At 35.1% G+C, this 19,547-nt stretch overlaps 1 protein-coding gene across 2 annotated transcripts in view; it reads left to right on the forward strand.

The window, feature by feature from the left end:
- Positions 1-19,547, forward strand: part of LOC109544202 (juvenile hormone esterase) — a 26,570-nt gene that overhangs the window by 4,338 nt on the left and 2,685 nt on the right. For both annotated transcript variants that reach the window (XM_048670659.1, XM_048670658.1), the window contains exons 3-10: positions 3,769-3,915; positions 3,969-4,134; positions 4,191-4,376; positions 17,327-17,523; positions 17,584-17,758; positions 17,811-17,998; positions 18,052-18,214; positions 18,269-18,398. In XM_048670659.1, coding sequence (XP_048526616.1) covers positions 3,769-3,915; positions 3,969-4,134; positions 4,191-4,376; positions 17,327-17,523; positions 17,584-17,758; positions 17,811-17,998; positions 18,052-18,214; positions 18,269-18,398 — 1,352 coding nt within the window. The remainder of the gene's footprint in view (positions 1-3,768; positions 3,916-3,968; positions 4,135-4,190; positions 4,377-17,326; positions 17,524-17,583; positions 17,759-17,810; positions 17,999-18,051; positions 18,215-18,268; positions 18,399-19,547) is intronic.

Below are 19,547 nucleotides of genomic sequence, written 5' to 3' on the forward strand. Positions count from 1 at the left end.
TCAATTATTTGTACTTTTTTTAAACTTTCATTAATTAAATTATTTTCATTTTACGTTGTTATTTTTCTTTGTTTCCGTTCAATTTGTCGTGTTGCAAATACATGCGGCATACTTATGCGTTTCAATAATTAGCGAATTGATATTCGACACTTGTAGTCTAACAGTTCTAATAATTATAAATGCGAATTAGCCCAACAAGCAAAATATATATACAGAGCATCCACTTTTACGTGCGACCTTTAGCTGATGTCCTCATAGAATGTTCTTTTAACGAAACTGACAATTTTCGTAAGCAAATAAAATATACATAAACGGAGCGATTTATGTCCTAATTTAAATGTAAGTAATTGTGATTACCGGGCTTATCAGATAGGTGGAAAACATTTAATTGTTTTTGTTTTAATAGTTATTGAAGACTGAAATGTTAGAAAAAAAATAAAGTACTTTAATTACTAATAAAAGTAATTTTCAATTGAATTTGTTTGAAGGTATCAAATAATTGCATGCGAATGTTAATATCGAAGAAAACCTAATTTAAATATGCATATGAATAATGAAATGTGTAAATACATAAATAATGATGTATTAGAATTGATGTTGTTCGTTTTCAAATATTTCTCAGCAATATTAGACTACATATTTTTTTAAATATTTCTCAGTCGTCAATTGTGCACTACGTTTTCAAAGAATTGTTTTATAACCTAATCGACTTCATTTCCCGTCTGATTTCAAAGTTTTTACTATTAGTTGAGAGTGCAATAAAAACTCTACAATATGTGATATAACAGCAATCTTAATCATTTTCGAAAAATCCGCTGTTCGAAAAAAAATTTTTGTTTGAATTTTTTACGAAAATTTCAAATACTACCATCAAGTTATTTTACGCGCATTCGAAAGAACATAAAAAAATGAACCAAACCGCAAAAACCGCATCTTAAAATAATTTCTGGAATCGCTTTAATACTTGAAAATAATAAAGGTTGCCTAACTCAAATAATTAAAATAGGCTTTGAAAGAAAAAAATTTGGTTTATTTTGTTGTTGTTTTATTTTTCCACTATTTTCAAAGTTACTAGATGTTTCACTTATAGGGACAATTTCTGTATAAAATCGACTTTTTAAAATACCGTTTGCAATTACGCCATCTAGTGGTCATCTGAGAAATTTTAAAATAATTTCCAGAAAATTATTTTTAATGTGAAAGTTTGTTATCAATTTTTTTCCGATCACTCTACAACACATACTTTCCAAGATACAGCCGCATACCATCCTTATTGCGACACCCTGTATAAAAAATGTTAAAATCATCTAAAATATATTAAAAAATACTAACTGGTTAGGAATCAGGAAGACAATATTTGGGAACAGACCGGAATTCAATTTCTAGTACAGTCAGGAAAAGTAACACAAATATGAATAAATGCGTAACTCTCTTAATACGGACCCGATTCGGATCATTAACAATTCGTTCTAAAGCGAGTGATTTTGTCTAAAAATCTCATTTTGCAAACTTTACATCAGTTGGCAAACTTCAAAGCCATAAGAGTTTGAATGTCGCAAAGACGATTTTTCAAGTCAAATATTATAAACGTTTTCTTTGTGGATTTAAGGTCGCATTTTTTTGAGAAACAGCCTTTCGTATGTAGAAATGTTTTCTGCAAACTGTTAATATCGGGTCGATTCGGAAGTTTTTAAATATGTTGAAAAACCTACGATTTTCTATATAAAGAGCATCATCTAAGAGTTATTGTGTCTTCTTTTCTGTTGAAATTGTCGTTGTGTTTGTAGATTTCAATGGCTTCTCGTATTGGTCGGGGGCGGTACCCTGTTGTTGTGGCCAGGATCTGTGCCTCTCCAAAATAGATGTTGTGTGTTCCATCGCTGAGGGTGTGTTCCGCCACTGCCGACTTTTCCACATGTCCCAGTTTATAATTCCGTCGGTGTTCTTCTATTCTTGTCGCAACCGATATCTTAGTAGTTCCTATGTAGACGCTTCTACAGAAAGCCAATTGGTGGTTTTGTTCAACTTCCATGGTGAATTGGATATCTGGGTGCTATTTGTTTAGATGGTCGAAGAAGATGTCCAGAGTTTCGCGTCCATGCCTCCATTTTTTTTCCGGTGAGATTTTGGAAATGCTCTTTTATGCACTCCCAGAGCTGGTAGTCTGTCGCTCTGGGTTGTGTGGGACTCCAGCTAAGCTGTTTACCCACTAAAACCCTTTCCTCACAGCCGAGGTGGTATTTGGCCTTGCACCGCGGTTATTTCTGCCCTATTGTGCCCTCGTATTTTACTCTCTCATTATCCCTGTGTATTCAATGAATTGCAGAAGAATCTTGAGGGGGAGGTACGACGCATGACCTGGTCTGGTAGTCATCCCTGGCTGCAGCTGGTCGATTTTCCCAAGCAGGTGCCTCTTTATGAGTTCTCCCTGCTGAGGAGAAACGTTCTTTTCGGGATATCCGACAGCCGCTATGGCCATCTTAATCCCGGAAACCGTAACCTTGCACGACTTGTGTGTGATTCCTTCCTATACGGAAGTTCCCACATACAGCTGCCCTGCCCTGGTGCTGGCTTGTTGGGTGTGCTACCATCCGACCGGTGTCGCTTTTGCGTCCCGGTCATGGCAAATTTTTTGGGGTGTGCTGGTTTCCCTGAGGGTCTACTTAGCACAGTTTTGATGGTTTTTACGCCTGGCTGCGCCCGAGAGTTTTTTACCACCCTTCGGTACTTTGCCAGCTGCGGAGTCCGACGGTTCTTCTGTGGAAGTCCCGCCGGTATTTTTTGGTGTATGATGGTGGTGTTTCTTTCCAATCATTCCCACGAGTAGCTGGAGAAGGGTTAGGTCCATCCACACTCCCCCCAGCTTTGCATCTCTTGGCGCGCACTATACCGTGAGAATTGGGAGGTGTTATAGTGACCTCGTCACGCGATCCGTGTTGTAAAACCAATATCCTCGCGCCTCCTACAGTACCCATCGCGAGGCCGTAGCCACGAGAGTCGTTGCACTGCAGGCGGTTTGCGGCTTATGCCATAAGCTGGTCCGCGGTGACGGCTTTCGATCCAGAGCCGTGGGTTTTATTCCACGACTTTCACTTATGGTCGTCGCTAACCGGTCAGACGTATCTGACTGTCCTTCCCCCTATCCGCCATCTGGGGACGGGCCCGATGGCTCACCCAACCTGCACGGGTCCATGCCTCCATAGCACGAACGTGTCATCGACATATCGGTACCAGATCGTTGGTTTAAGGGGTGCGGTGCTCAACGCTGTTTTCTCAAACTTCTCCATGTATAGATTCGCCACCACCGGACTGAGTGGGCTTCCCATGGCTACTCATTCCTTTTGTTCGTAGGAATCTCCATTCCACAGGAAGTAGCTGCCCTTTAGACAAGCCTTGAACAGATTTTTTGTGCTCTATTCAAATAGCTCCGCCAAATTAATAAATAGCCAATAAAGCTTTAAAATCCGAAAACAACGAGCCAAGTAAATAAGGGTTACTCCAAGGGACTCACCAAGCAACTAAGGAATCAACAAAAGACACCAAGATATCTGTTTAGTGTTAGTTCGCGGGGAGTAACCGTCCCCGTCACGAGCCAACTCGGTTGCATATCTAACCTAACCTACGACTTTTGAAGGCAGCTACTATTGCGCTACTCGTTGTGTTGTTATCCCTTAACACCCTTACCTGTGTTGATCCATAACCCGTATAGTAATTCTGCTTTGAAACTTGTATGTTTTGCACAATTGTAATATTTTTTTTGGCTTTAAGAATCCCGAGCGAGCAGATGCTTGGACAGGGACTCTGGATGCCACTAGGCCCTCACCTAGATGCGCCCAGAGAAATTACCTTTTCTTCAATAACCCGGCAATTGAAGGTAGTGAAGACTGTTTGTACCTAAATATCTACGTTCCAGTGGTAAGTGTTGCAACCGAAATCAAGAAGACAAATCAACTAAACTCATTATTCAGATGGATGTATTGAAGAATAGATGTATACAAACGGAAACCGTAATGGCAGGTATTCATTGGGGCGGCTTCCTGGCAGGAGGTTCAGATGCTGGATATTTGGGGCCCAATTATTTTATGAACCGAGGCGTTATTCTAGTGACTTTCAACTATCGTCTGGGGATTTTCGGTAGGTTTCCCAAAACGTTCTCAGAAACGAATTTCCATCAATGGCATTTGTTCTAGGATTTCTGTCCACGTTGGATAATGCAGCGCCTGGAAATTTTGGCCTGAAAGATCAAGTAATGGCGCTGAAATGGATTAAACAGAATATTGGAAGTTACGGAGGAAATCCAGAAAAAATTACAATTTTCGGACAAAGTGCTGGAGCGGCCAGCGTTCATTTTCACTTAGTGAGCAAAGCTTCCAATGGTAAGCATTTTTACAATTATGTAATGCAAAAAATTGTGTTAAAGACTTACGAAGGGGGGGGGGGGTTCCTTCTGTAGATTTTTTGGTCAAATTTTGTTTGGGAAAAACTTAAAATATTTTGCTGTGTTTAGAGGAAAATTTAATTGCGAAAAATTGATGACGAGCCCCAGAAACCCAAAAATCTCAAACTTTTTATTAAATGATACTTGAACAAAACAGAGATATTCACATTAGAGTCTTAGGGTCCCAATTTACATTTGTAAGTACAGCCTTGTGCCGGCAGGAAATCCTAAGTATTTGCCCTGATTAATGTCAGGGCACTGACTCGAATAACGTAAATGAGATAAGTCAGTGTTCCGCTTCCGAATTCCAGTCGATTTCCGACATCAGATCACATATAATGCGTGAATTCAACCATTGAAACAGCCCACAATAAGGCTGACGGTAGACTCCAGACGTTCGCCCAGTTAAATGCTGATTTTTGCTTAAAAATGCCCTAATTTTCCATTTGGACGTCCGAAATAGACCTTGATGGTATTTAACACAGAATGTCCTCAAAACCGGAGCCCGATTTGGGTTTGTAGTTCAAAGAACCTGAGAAACACGTTTACAAGGGCAACGAGATCGACCAAGTCTATGTAGAAATTTTCAGCGTGAGAAGGACCGTTAAGACCAGGTCATCTACCTAAATGCGAAATGTATTTTCAACAATATGAAACGCGCTAATTTCCCTCGTGTACAGCTTGTCCATGGTTTGATTGTTTCTTGCTAGAACTTTAATAATTAACTGCCTTCAAATTAACTAACTAAAACTGAAATTAGAAACTGTAGAATATGTAAAGAAAAACATTTAGTCTTAACTGCTGAGGATTGAATCAGTTACTCCTGGTCAAGCGAAAAATATGGTTTCATAAATTGTAAAAAAATATTTAATTGGCTTTTGAAAGTTCTTCCTACTATCGCTATGTAACACATAGAAGAAAAGCAACAAAAGGAATGCAACAAATCTGATTGCTTCGAGGGCCAGTTTATTACACCACTTAGGCATTATAAATAAGGAAATGATTTCAATGCCTCTCGAATCTATGCAGCAGGACGAATTGTAAAGAGATCGAGAATGACAAATTAGAGAGCAAGTCGATAAGTTTTGAGAAAATCTACGTTTATAGGTTGGGATATACTAACACAAATCGAAACGAGTTAGAACTGCCGAACTGGAAACAGGAAAAAAGTTGGGTTTTGTTTCTGCCGAATGAAGTCTGTTTAAGAGACTGGCAAAGCTCAAGCAAGTACACTCTTGGGTCTTGACTAGGAATACAAATTTATACTTGTACTCTATACAATCTTACCGATATAAATTGGTCATTTCATTTAAAAGAAGCAGAGTCTAACATGAGTTGTGCCGAATCCAAGAACTGAACTTGCTACTGAGACTGACAAAATCGTCCGAGAAGATTTGCGTTTCAAAGTTCCAAATAAAGGAAAAATTTTATGAAAAAAATTTCATACTTGTACTCTGTTTATTCATACCGAGATAAATCGGCCATTTTATGAGTCTAAGACAATTTTTCCCGAATCCACAAACTTGCAACTAATACTGAGAAAAGCGTCCAATAATATTCGCGTTCAATAGTTCTTTACGTTCGTTCCAAAGCAAGTAGAGGCTTGTTTTTCAAGAGAGAAATATATGCTTGTACTCTCCACAATCTTACCAATATAAGTTGGTGATTTTACTAAAACAATACAGAGTTTAACATGATTTTTCCCGACTCCACAAACTTGCAAGTGATACTGACAAAACCGTCCAAGAAGATTCCCGATCAAAAATACTTTCCGTCTGTTGCAAACCAAGTAAAGGCTTGTTTTCGCTCGATACAAATTTATTAAGAGTGTAAGATGTTTTTTCCTGAATCCACAAACTCGCAACTTAGACTGATACAAGCTATTATATTTTATTCTTTCCTGGGTTTCAGTCAAAATGTGAAATAAAAATGGTCATATCGTATATTTCATATTTTTACGTTTCGGCGAGACAACAGCGCCATCATCAGATTTAAAATTCAACACAAACTGCAAACACCAATTTACAATTAAAATATGTTGTATAAAAACTATAATTTACAAAGCGTTAAAACATTCAGTGGTTCTTAAAGAAAACAATATTCCCTGAGATAGCAAAACATTTGAAAAACTTACACTATAATTGGGAAACATGATTCTTTTTAGGCTTGGCTGTCTTGAAACCTCACATTTGTTTGAATTATTTAACATTTATTTAACATATAACATTTAACAAAATATAACATATATTAACATTTACATTGACTGATACAACCGTCCAAGAAAATGCCCGTTCAAAAACTATTTTCGTGCGTTCGAGAGCAAACAGAGGCTACTTTTTCAGGATAGAAATATGTATATACTTGTGCTCTTTTCAATCTTAGCAATAAATATTGTTCATTTAATGGAAAAAACGTAGTTTAACATGATTTTTTCCGATTCCATAAACTCGCAACCGCGACAGGCAAAACCGCCCAAGAAGATTTTCGTTCAAAAATTCTTCTCGTCTGTTCCAAAGCAAGTGCTTGTTTTTTCACGATACAAATTTATACTTGTATTCGATTCAATCCTACCGAGATAAATTGGCCATTTTATGAAAAAACCAGAGTCTAAAATGATTTTTCCCGAAGCCACAAATTTGCAACTTAGATTGATAAGTGTTCAATAAGATTCGCGTTCAAAAACTATTTTCGTCCGTTCCAAAGACCAAGAACCGTTCCAAAGTTTTTTCAGGATAGAACTATATACTTGTACTCTACACAATCTTACCGATATAAATTAGTTGTTTTATGAAAAAAAGAGAGTTTAAGATCATTGTTTCTAAATCCACAAACTTGCAACTTAGACTGATTAAAGCGCCCAAGAATGACAAAAAACATGATTGCCGCTGTGCCTTTTCTTAAAAAAATTGTAGAAGAGGACTTTTTTGATATCAAATATTTTCGTAATTTGAAGCAAAGATCGTAATCTTTTTTTTTGAATGCTTAAGTATTCCAATATGCTACCAATTAAACATAGAACAATTTCAAAATAAAGCTTAATAACAAAGTTGAAATTTGATCTTCAACTATTTCTATATTTTTCTCGTACTCCCCATGGGAGCCTCTATCACCCCTTAAAAGGAATGACGCCAATTTTGAATCACCCTGTATATAAATATGACGCACCAAAAAAATCAATATCGAAATTTAGAAAAAAATGTAGTATGAAATAAAATTGCAAGGGTAAAAAAAACGAGTGAAGAATGTTGTTTTCGAAAAAAGAATAAATCCCTATTGAGAATACAAGACTTTTTTAATTTAAAATGCAATTCACAAAAGAAAACCTCAATAAATGCAACAAATGACTTTCCAATGAAACAGGAAGTGTAATTCACACAAAACGACTCTTGATTAACATGTTTGCTCCTACGTTCGTATTAAAACAAGAAATTCAAATAACGCAAATCCAGATACTTTCTCGTCGTTCCTCGTCGCATAAATATTACATACACTAATACAGGATGAGTTTTTTTCGATGACCAGTATGAGGATCTTCGAAACTAAAGCAGTTACGAAAAGGGTTAAATAAACAAGGAATTGTAGTTTTGAATGCTCTGCTCGAAACTAATTTAATTTTCCTAAAATTTGACAGCTGTCAAGAGATATTAGGGAAAAATTTCTCTATGGGACATTGTTAAATTACTCCTAGTTCCGTTGATATTAATTTGGCAGCAAAACATTAAATAGAAAACTTGTAGGAAATTGAATTCTAATCAAAATGGCATAATACATTTCTCCAAAATAACTGTCATTTTTAACGTATGACGCGAATTGGAGTTTTTTAAATGGCAAACATATTCTTTACCGAATATAGTATTTTATTACGATTTCTGTGATATATCACATCGTTAGGGTTTTTTCGAAAATAAAGTGTCTGCGAACAATTTATACTTTTTCAATTTAGTTTAGTAGATCGAAGTTAGCCATGGAATAGTAGTTTTCGATACAAAGGCGGAAAACGGATTTTCGCCCTCGTATCGAACAATATTGTTTATTTGGATTGTTATTAAGGACATAACACAAATAATAAGTTATAATAAATAAAAATAGCCAAAAATAAAAGCCGCCAACTTTTGTCAGACGTCATAAAAGTCGTCAAAGGTTGTAGGAGATGTCTGCTGCATACAGGACGTCCTCCAGAACCCCAGTCATTCCATTTTCAGTCGTTATGTGGATTATTCCTTTTAATGTGGCTAGGATTGATACACCAACTTTTGCGACGAATATTCGTATTGGATGTTCCAACTGGCTGTATGATGTGAATAAATTTGCTTGGTTTACCATATGGTTTGTGGCACCAGAGTCCAAAATGAATGTTAGGTCCCGTTTTAATCCTTTTGTTTGAAGAGCTGCATTTCCTATCATGAATGCAAAACCTTGTTCACTATTTAATTCTGTACGCACTGTTTGTAAAATGCGTTCACGAGGCTCTTCATTTTTACAGTGATTTTTCTTGTAGAAATAACAATACTTTATTGTATGATTTGTTCTCCCACAATGTCCACACTTCATATTGGAGTTAAAACGGCTTGTTGATTTTCTGTTCCATTGATTTCCATGTCTGCTAGTTGTTTCATTAAAAAAATTTGCCTTTTGTTTGTGTTGTTTATATTTACTTGAAGTAGGGAATTTGGTAGTTTGATGCCTTTCTACATGCAATACTTTAACACTGATGTTATTACTCTCGTTTTGAATTTTTGTGTCATAATCGAGTAATTTAGCTTTTGTAAAAGCTGAACTTAAATTTTCATCTCTTGTGAGTTGCTGTCACTATACCATCATAGGATGCTGGTAGGGTGAAAAGGAGATGGGCTATTTTTGACATTTCCGTCAAATTGCCTCCAGCAGCTAACAGCTCAATCAATAATTCGTCGAAAATCAGGAAATGTTTTGCTAACGTTGTATCGCCTTTAAATTTTAGGCTTAGCAATTTCTTCTGAACTGATAATTGTGTCGCTAAGCTTTTCCTTTCGTAGATAGAGTCTAGTTTTTCAATAATTTGAAATAACAATTTTGAAATTTCAATAACTTCTTCTTCAGCGAGTATCGCCCTTAATCGGAATTTCCAAATACTGTAGCTTTCGCCATCAAATTGTCTAATGTGTCTTCGGCTTTTATTGGAGTCCATGGTGACTTCACTTTTTAACAATTGCACACACGAAACCGAACCCGAAACAGTACACTTATTCAGTTCAGATTATTAATAGGCAAAAGGGCATTGAAATAAAATAACTATGTATTGATCTCAACACAAGCAGAACGTATTTTATTATGTTGCTCATACGACGAGTTCCTTAAGGCTCTCTTATTAAACTAAAATTCATCGATATAATTCGGTTGAGCTTAACCATTTATGCTTAGATCAGCGACTTAAAATTACGAGTAGAATTCTTTGAATATAAACATAGATTATTGCTTTTTTGCTGACAAAGAGGAATGATAAAATTTATGTGGTATTTCCAATAGATGTCAATGCCATTTTTGAAATTTTCATCTTTTGACTTTTGTAATTTTTCAAAAGCGTACTTTTGTAAACATATGCAAGTATACACAACAGTATACACACAGTATATACAATGAGTGTTGAAAATACAAGTGCTGCTTTCACGGTATGGTGTTTGTATAAGATGCATATTTTGCATAAAATTTGCTTATGTTGCTTGTGGCAACATCGGCGAGTGCAAAAAATAGACCATTTGATCGACTTTGAGACTGTACTTGTAACAAAGTTATAATTTACAAATTATAAGTAAACTTTAAATTATGATCAGTAGTTCTCTATAAACCTACGTAATTCATTGAAAAAGCCTGTCCTTTACTTTTTAATGAAAATATGTACTTCAAAATATTTTATGACAGTGGCACGTTCAATTTGTCAGATTTACTTTTGCGCACATGTGCGTAAAAGTCCGAGCGTAGAAGTAAAACAAATGAACAGTAAAGAAAATTGCTTCTTTTTTTATCATTGCTTCTGATGGGTAAAACGCGAAAAATGGTACTTTTAGATTAATTTGAATAAAAAATAGTATAAGAGACAGCATTGTCTCCGTAGCAACAAATAATAACATCTTTCAATTTTTGACATTCAAGTTTAAATTCAACATTCAATTCAGAAACCGAAGTTAGTTTTATTATAAAAATTAATTATGCCAATCAAGAAAAGCGAGTTGTATGCACTACTTTTGTACACCTCTAGTATATCTTAGCTTAGTCAATTACAACCTCAGTACTTATATTATATATTTGCTGATTGTGCTTTAATTGTTTACTTTCGCAGTTGTATGACTTAGCTTTATGATTCTGTTCAAGACCTTTGTATCAGTTGCTGTGAATAAAATTGTCTTTTTTAAAAACAGTTTATTACGGTATTAATTCATAATTGGCGCAGTCGGTAGGATTGTACGGTGATCCTAATTAGGTTTCGGTCGTGTCCTATTTTGTGGAAAAGCCGTGAATCGTCCTGGACATTTGAGTTCTACTGTTCAGTACAATCCAAGAACACTGCATCAACCCAAGAGCATCCGACCGGCTGGCAGAATCCGGAAGAATTTGTAGACTGCAGAAAGCTAAGTGCTATTTCCTTCGCCCTTTTAATTCCTCTGTTTAAGGCATATTATAGGGATAATAAAAACTGAAACTAGATTTTGAAGTCACTTGCAAGACTACCTTTTAAATAATAATTTATGATCGACAAGATCGACAAATTAATAAATAATTTAGGAAGTTTAACTGTGGAAAATAAACCATTAAAACTGAATCCCGGAACTTCTTCTGTGCCCACTAAAATAAATTGGGACTTCTATTAAGACCTAGAATCGAATTAATTAAAGTATTTGATGGAGATTGCAATTCATTAAATAAGTGTATCCAAAAGTGTGATAATCTAATAAATAGCTATGCAAGATTTAACGATAGTGAATTAAATCAGTTAATTGTAGATTCAATTCAGGAAAAGTTAGTAGGTAAAGCTGAATTACTAGTAGGAAACAGAACCGAGTTAAATACTTGGGCAATCATTAAAAATGCCTTAATACATGTTTCTCCGATAGAAGAGACATTGATTGTATTATACAAAAATTAACTCGAACCAGACCATATAAAAACGGAAACTTAAATAACTTTGGAAATCGCCTTCAATTATTAAGAAGCAACATTGCTCAAAGAATTAGCAATGACATTTCCTTAACAACAGTAATAATCCTGGCACTTCATCTAGTAAACGCTAACGATGTTCAGTTTACTCAAATTCAAAATCCCTTGCTTCCCATTCAATTAGGATATGCAAAAATCATATATACGAAACATGCGCTTTTGCACTATATAGATTTAGAAATGCTTACCCCATATTTTATTAGAATGAAACATTATAATGAACTAAAACTTCATTTATCTAAGAAATCTATAACAAATCCAATTTCTTATCAGGCTTCTTTAGATAATATATTATTTAGAACAGAGTATTTAACAAATGTAACTGAAAATAAGTTACAAAACCTGTATCCTAACTTTAGACAGAAGAGAGGATTACTTAACATAGTAGGGCAAGCAAGTAAGTGGCTTTTCGGTATATTAGGTAATGAAGACGGGAAGAAATATAATCAAGCAATATCGAAATTACAATTAAATCAGAAAAATATCATTAATCACATAAACAATCAGATTTCACTGTCAAAACATTTGATAACAAACTTTAATAAAACAATAACTATACTGGATGGCAACCAAAAGATATTACAAAAAAGTGTAAATTTATTAATAAACACTGTTGATAATGAAATTAATAATTTACAAAGTTACTTAACTTTTCAAAGTGTACTGTCTCAAATCAATCTAGATTGTCAAAATCTGATAACTTACTTGGATAACTTAGAAGATGCCATAATGTTTGGAAAATGGAATACTTTACATAATTCAATAATATCATTACCGGAACTAAAAGAAATCAGAAATCAGGTTAAGTTAATTTATGAAAGTGATGTAGTTCCAAATTTTAAAGATGTTTTTATTGATAATAATTATATTATTATCAATATTTTGGGACGCAAGTTACTTTCGCAAACAACAAAATTATTTTTGCAATTCACGTCCCTATAATAAAACCTGAAACATTTAGTTTGCATAATTTATATCCAATAATCCAGAATCAAAGTATCATAATCCCTAAATATCCCTATATGGTACAAGCTGAGCACAGTACGCAGGAAAACCATTCTTTCTGCCGACAATCAAACTGGAAGAGATTCCAAAAAGTTCATCAAAAACCATTACCAACTTAACACGGATCAACTTCGATGGGATATTCCAGCTGAAACACTTCGTCAAGCGATTATCACCAATTGACACATCTTCAAACAGAAGCCCCTGTCAAGCCTTTGCAAACTATATCCCTTACGTTTGCTGCTTAAGGAGGGAGGAGTTATATGCACTACTTTTGTACACCTCTAGTATATCTTAGCTTAGTCAGTTGCAACCTCAGTACTTATATTATATATTTGCTGATTGTGCTTTAATTGTTTACTTTCGCAGTTGTATGACTTAGCTTTATGATTCTGTTCGAGACCTTTGTTGTGGTCAGATCTTTGTATCAGTTGCTCTAAATAAAATGTATTTTCTAAAAACCGTGTTGATTCATAATTAGCGAGACATGATTGAAACCTTGAGGTTCTGGTTACTATTTTGAGAGGTATTTTGACCGTCGTCAACCGTCCTTGAAAACATTTAAACGATTACACGACAATTAGGGCACTAATGGAAGATTTACGCAGCCAATAAATGAAGATAAAGTAATAAATGAAGCTGTGGAGGTTAGTGTCTTGGCCATTGTAAACCAGAATCCACAGATTTCAACCAGAGAGATCGCAGCAAAATCCGGGACTTCTCAAAGCACCGTGAGGAGAGTTTAAAAATACACAAATTTCATCCATATAAATTATCAGTATCCCAAACTTTACGTCCAGGGGATGCGGATCTGCGTGTGAATTTTTGTACATGGTTCCGAAACAAATACCAACAGAACATCCAATTCCCTTATAAAATATTGCGGACCGATGAAAATCGATTTACAAATTGTGGTATGTTTAATCGATACAATGAACATCTTTGGAATGAAACAAATCCCTACCACGTTGAGCAAATAATACCACAAATTAAATTTGGATTTAACGTTTGGAGCGGAATGGTAGGTTCACGATTTCTTGGACCATTTATTTTTGAAGGCACCGTAAATGGGAAACGATTTTTTCAATTCCTTAAGAATAACCTGGACTTTATGTTGAACGACTTAGATTTAGAAACATGGTATAATGTGCAATGGTTTCAACATGATGGCGCTCCACCACATAATTTTTACGAAGGGCGGAATCATCTGGACGTATCATTTCCTGGGGCTTGGATTGAACGAAACGGGCCTATTTTATGGCCACTTCGATCACCGGATCTTCTACCTTTGGATTTCTTTATGTGGGGAGCCGCATAAAACACAGTTTACAAAAACAAATATTTCAATTTAAATGCACTTAAAGAAGCTGTTGTTAGAGCATTTGAAAATATTGATGGTCGGTCGGCAAGAAAAGCAACTTATTAAGTTTTCAAGCGTTGCAATATTTGCATTGATAATAATGGTGGACTTTTTGAAAATGTTTTACAATAAAAATTTGTGTTTCTATAGTTAAATTTTAGTTATTATTGGTATGATTTAATTTTTGTAATAAACAGTTTAAATGAACAGCCCTCTTAATTAAAATAAAGTTATTGACAACTTTAACGTAATACGCTCCATTAGTCTGACGTCAGACGATGCGCGCGCCGAATGACTGTATTCACACAAATGAATTGTCGTATCTTATTAGCATTGGACCTAGATTCATTCTGTATTTTGCTAGAAATCTGCAGGTTTTAAGCATTAATATTAGAAAAAAGGAAAGCACCGCTATCGTTAGCAACTATTTTGTTCACTACATTAAATACATCGTTCTTACTTTTTCTTAAATTAAACATTTTTCAACATGCAAGTTATATTTTCTAACAGCTGATTGCTGTTGGATACGAATGTGTACATGCCTTGCAGACAATTTGTCGATTAAAAACACATCCCGACCTGTTAGTTCCTCGATTCTAGTGATAAGTTAACATTTTAAGTGTCTGCAGGTCACGCCGTACGATTTTCTGCTGCAGCGGATTGCTTTAAAGTAGACTATGCATAGTTAAAGAGGGGTGAAAACTCGGTTAAGAGAAAGGCAATGTAATTGAGCTAGTGTTCGCAAGAGTCTCCAGCTTGACTTAAAGATGTGAGAGCCAGTATGAAAAAGATAAATTACTGTGTATTACTGTAATTCTGTATATTTTTGACTGCAAAACATTAAAACTAACAGCTAAAGTTTCATGTGAGTAATGAGTAACTGATATTGCTTACTAAGATTTTCGACTTTCCAGTCATAATAACAAACTACTTATATCTTTGAGCAATGCAAAAAACATTTAAATATAGCATAAGTAGAAAAATACATAAATACTAAGATGCCATTTCCTTTTATACTTTAAATTGAAAAACGTTCAGATAAATTGTGAAGTCCCATTAACACTTCCTGTACTTGTTGACAAAAATCATGTTCAGCATGAATCAGTGCTGTAGACATAAAGGTTTCAGGAATACCTTCAGTCGATGTCGAAGGTTGTGGCTCAGTTTCAGGCCTGAAAATTATATGTGTGTGTATGTCGGTTATATATAAATTACAGGAATATGTAGTTACTTTGTGCTCAAATGGTCGCTTGGTGTTTCTGCTACGGCAGATATTTTCATTCAGCTCATTTTTCGGGACTCCAATACTTTAACTATTTTGCGACAAGGTACTGTAATACGGCCAAGACCTGTATAGAACCTTTTTAATTATCCCCATCAAGAAAGTGACAACTGTATACAAAAGCACCAGGACCAGGATCTATAGAGTTCTCCTATAACTCATTTTCAAGTGTAACATGCGGTTTACAAATAACAATATAAGATTTACTAACCGTACCAACATTATCCATCGATTTCAAGTGGGTGGGTGTTTTGGAAACCGGAAAAACGAACATTTTCAGGACCATCATAATTTTTATATTCAAGAGCCCAACACATAACCATTATTCTATAACATTTAAATACAAATAACGAGTTTTTACACAGTTACTAATACGAAACCCCGCTATCCATTCACATCAAGTTTCAGGTTACCAAGACATTTTCGTCGAAAATAAAGGAAACCGCTTATTATTACGTTATGATTTCAGTGTAGAATCGTTACTAAGACACTCCTAAATTGCAAATACATACCTTAGAATGCTCCTTTTTCTTCACTGTTAAGATAATCAGCACACTTTGGAAACTTCGTATCTAACTCCAATGCAAATTTGCTTTGCTTAGATACAGTTCCTGAATATGTCGAATTTGTGACGTCACCACTTATGGAGTGTATTGTCAAAATAAATACTGAAGTATACTGTTATTATTTTTTACTATGGAAATTTCCATGGGTAACTTCGATGAACTAAATTGAAAAAGTTTAAATTGTTCGCAGACACTGTATTTTCGAAAAAACCTAACGATGTGATATTTCACAGAAATCGTAGAAAAAATCCTCTATTCGGTAAAGCAATAATCAAGTATGGTAGCCATTTCAAAAAACTCAAATTTGTGGCGAAATTGACAGTTATTTTGGAGAAATGTCATGGCGTTTTGTTTTGAATTAAATTTCCTACATGTTTTCTATTTAATGTTTTCCTGTCAAATGAATATCAACGGAACCAGGAGTAATTTAAAAATATACCGTAAATAAGTTTTATCCCAAAAATCTATCTTGCCAGCTGTCAAATTTTAGAAAAATAAAATTGGTTTCGAGTAGAGCATTAAAAACTACAATTCTTGGTCAAAGAAGGTCAAAACCTTCTTCGTAACTGCTCTAGTTCTGAAGATCCCTGTACTAGTCATCGAAAAAAACTCACCCTGTATAATAAAATACGAGTCAGCAATATATGAAAGCGATCTTACAGGGAAAATGTTAAGATAAACTTATCGAAAGCTGCATCGTGTCACGTGGAAAGAATAAAAAAGTTGTTTAGGGTACAGGGAATAATTCTAAGCTCCATTGAAATTGGAATGTAAAAAAGCCGTAAATATCTGTTCGCTCGCATTACATCATATATATGGCGATTTGTCCAGTACAAACGTGACGATGTAATCGTTTGCTTGATCGTTTTACTCAAAGACATTAATGAATAGACCAAACTAGTTATTCACAAATCCCGATTTATTTGGGCCCAACAAATCTTGACTATATAAATTGGGCACTTTATAAGGAAACCACAGTTTAACACAATTCTTCGGAATCAACAAACACCTTCCTGAAACTGAGAATAGCTCCCTGCAAGATGCAAACTCAACAAGTCATAAAATGAAGGAAAAAACAGATACCTACTCTGCCTTTTTTAACTAGTCTAATTCAACTCCTATCTTAAAAAAGCTAAAAAACTATAAACTCCAAGGATTTCAACAATATTTTCAAATGTGAAAAAAGTGTAATAATAACCGATGTATTTACAAATGTGAATTTGAGAGAATCTTATAGAAGAGAATTCCTGCTGTTAAGGATGTCTAAAGGATTATACAATTTACAATCAAAACTCTTTATCAAAAATAGAACCGACTCTGAAATAAATATAATAAAAAATATATAACAATGAAAAATTGTTCAAATAATAATAAAAATGAATTTTTGAGGTTAGTTCTTAAATTGTGCTCTTCAAAACTTAAAATGTATAACAAGGCTGATCCATGCCAATGTGTGCTTAAATCTATCTAATGTAACATTGTAGGGTTATTTGCAAGAGCAATATCGCAAAGTGGAAACGCTTTAGCCCCTTGGGCTCTACCAAACAATACGATTCAATTGTTAGCGACCAAAGCTCAAGGAATGATTGTAAATTGCAACAACGAAAATACGTATACACTTGTAAACTGCCTTCGAAACATTAGTGTAGCCGTGCTGCTACAGAGTCAAGATGCTTTCAAGGTGCAAACGTCTCAACTTTATTTGTCGCTCACTGATTTACTTTCTCCGATTTCGTTATAGATTTTCCATAGGTTTCCATTCACTATATGGAGCACAGTCGTGGAGACTGAAACGGCTTGCAATCCAAACCCCTTTATAACACCAGAAGTAATGGAAGACTTGAAATCTGGAAATGTGAAGCACGTACCTTGGATGACTGGGGTTGTGCAGAATGAGGGATTGCTAGTGGCTGCATGTAAGTCCGGTAGTGGGACGAGAAGAATTAAAATTAGTCCAAGAAATTGCAGCTATGTTGACTGCTCACAGTGAAAAAGACAATTTGAACCAAGGATTTAATGAAACAATGATAAAATTACTTGGACTCGAATCTTTCGAACCTAAGACTCAAGAAACGTACAGGAAAATATTCGACTTTTATTTACACCATGATGATTTAGATGTGCAAGATGCTCAACAAGTCAAGGGATTTATCGATGTAGGTATAGAAAAAGGGTTTTTCCATCCGAGTATGAACAAAATACGTTCCAGGTTTGGTCCGATAGATACTTTGTGTACCCGCTGTACAAAGCACTGAGGCTGCAACTATCCAATGGCCACAATTCCATCTATTTGTATAATTTTGAATATTCCGGCGAATATACATATGCAACGCCGTTTTCCACGCAAAGTCAAAGCTACAGTTATCACTTGGGTAAATTGTCGAAAATCATATTTATGAGGAAAAATTTAACCTCACCGATTCCAGGTCCTTCGCACTGTGACGATTTGCTTTACCAGTACGCAACACCAGACTTATTTAACAATCTTTCACAGCCGACCGATCTGGCTTTGTCCAACATCTGGCTGGGGCTTTGGACCAACTTCGCCATTTATGGGTAAATCATCAATCAATCAAATTAATCATAGCTTTGGTACAAAAATGCATGCGTGAATTGTAGGAAACAAATTGCTCGCTCGATAGTAGATTTTCAGATTTATGGATTTATGTTCCCTATTCAACACGATCGGTGATTAATTGTGCTCGTCAACCAAATTAGCCAGGATGAGCGGTTTAGGGCAGTTGAGTACTTTTTTATTGCTGTGCTTCAGGCAGAGGGCGAAAATTTTCCATAGTGTTGATCCTCGATCGATCAGCGCATAAAAAATCCGGGTGATCTGCAATTGCCTATTTTTATCCATTCCAAAATTCTACAGCAAAAAGTAAACAGTACAAAAAATTTCATCATCCACAAAAAAACAATTAAAACTTCATCACCGTCAAACAACCGATACTAATCTACTACTCAATAACGCGGATGGCGTTGGAGGAATTGCAGGGAAATTACGCGCTTCTCCGTCTAAAAAAAAAACAATTACAAATCAGTTTTAAACATTGGTAAATTTTATTTAATAAACCTTCAATAGAAGTGAAGAAAACGTGTAGAGTTACTATGTGGTCTCGAAAGAACGTGTTTTTAAAAACGACTTTATTAAAGCGAGTACAGGATGAGAATGCTTGTGATCTTGGGTTTGCATGATAAGGAAAACAATCTTATGAACTAAACAATAGACAATAAGATGCTGAATTGCGTCTGGCTGAAATGCAGTCTTAATGATAAGGCGACTGTAACTCCTCCGCCTTTAGATAAAAGTATACCCTATATGGGTGTAGTTTTACATTAAAGAATTATGTCGTTGTTTGCAACTTTGTTTTTCTTTAAATTTAACTTACTTTTTAAAAGTTTATATAATATGCAAATGCAACCCATTACAATAATTATGTAAATTATAATTGTCCAAAAACTTATATGTTTGACATCAATTGGAGAAATTATTTCTGGGATGTTTCGTCTTTGGGCTTCCAATTGTATTTGGAGTTGTCGAGTGGCTTCCAGGTTGATGCTATTCAAATCCAGGGAGGCTGGGTTAAATGTTACGTTCTTCTTTTCGTAGAGGGTTGGTATTCTTATGGCTGGTAGGGATTGTTCCTTGAATGTTGATAGGGTAGGTTGGTTGCTTCGAAGGGCAATTGAATTGATTATGAG

Source organism: Dendroctonus ponderosae, unplaced genomic scaffold, assembly GCF_020466585.1.
Source record: "Dendroctonus ponderosae isolate FM_Combo_2020 unplaced genomic scaffold, Dpon_F_20191213v2 Dpon_F_20191213_1, whole genome shotgun sequence".
NCBI classification, from domain to species: Eukaryota; Metazoa; Arthropoda; class Insecta; order Coleoptera; family Curculionidae; genus Dendroctonus; species Dendroctonus ponderosae.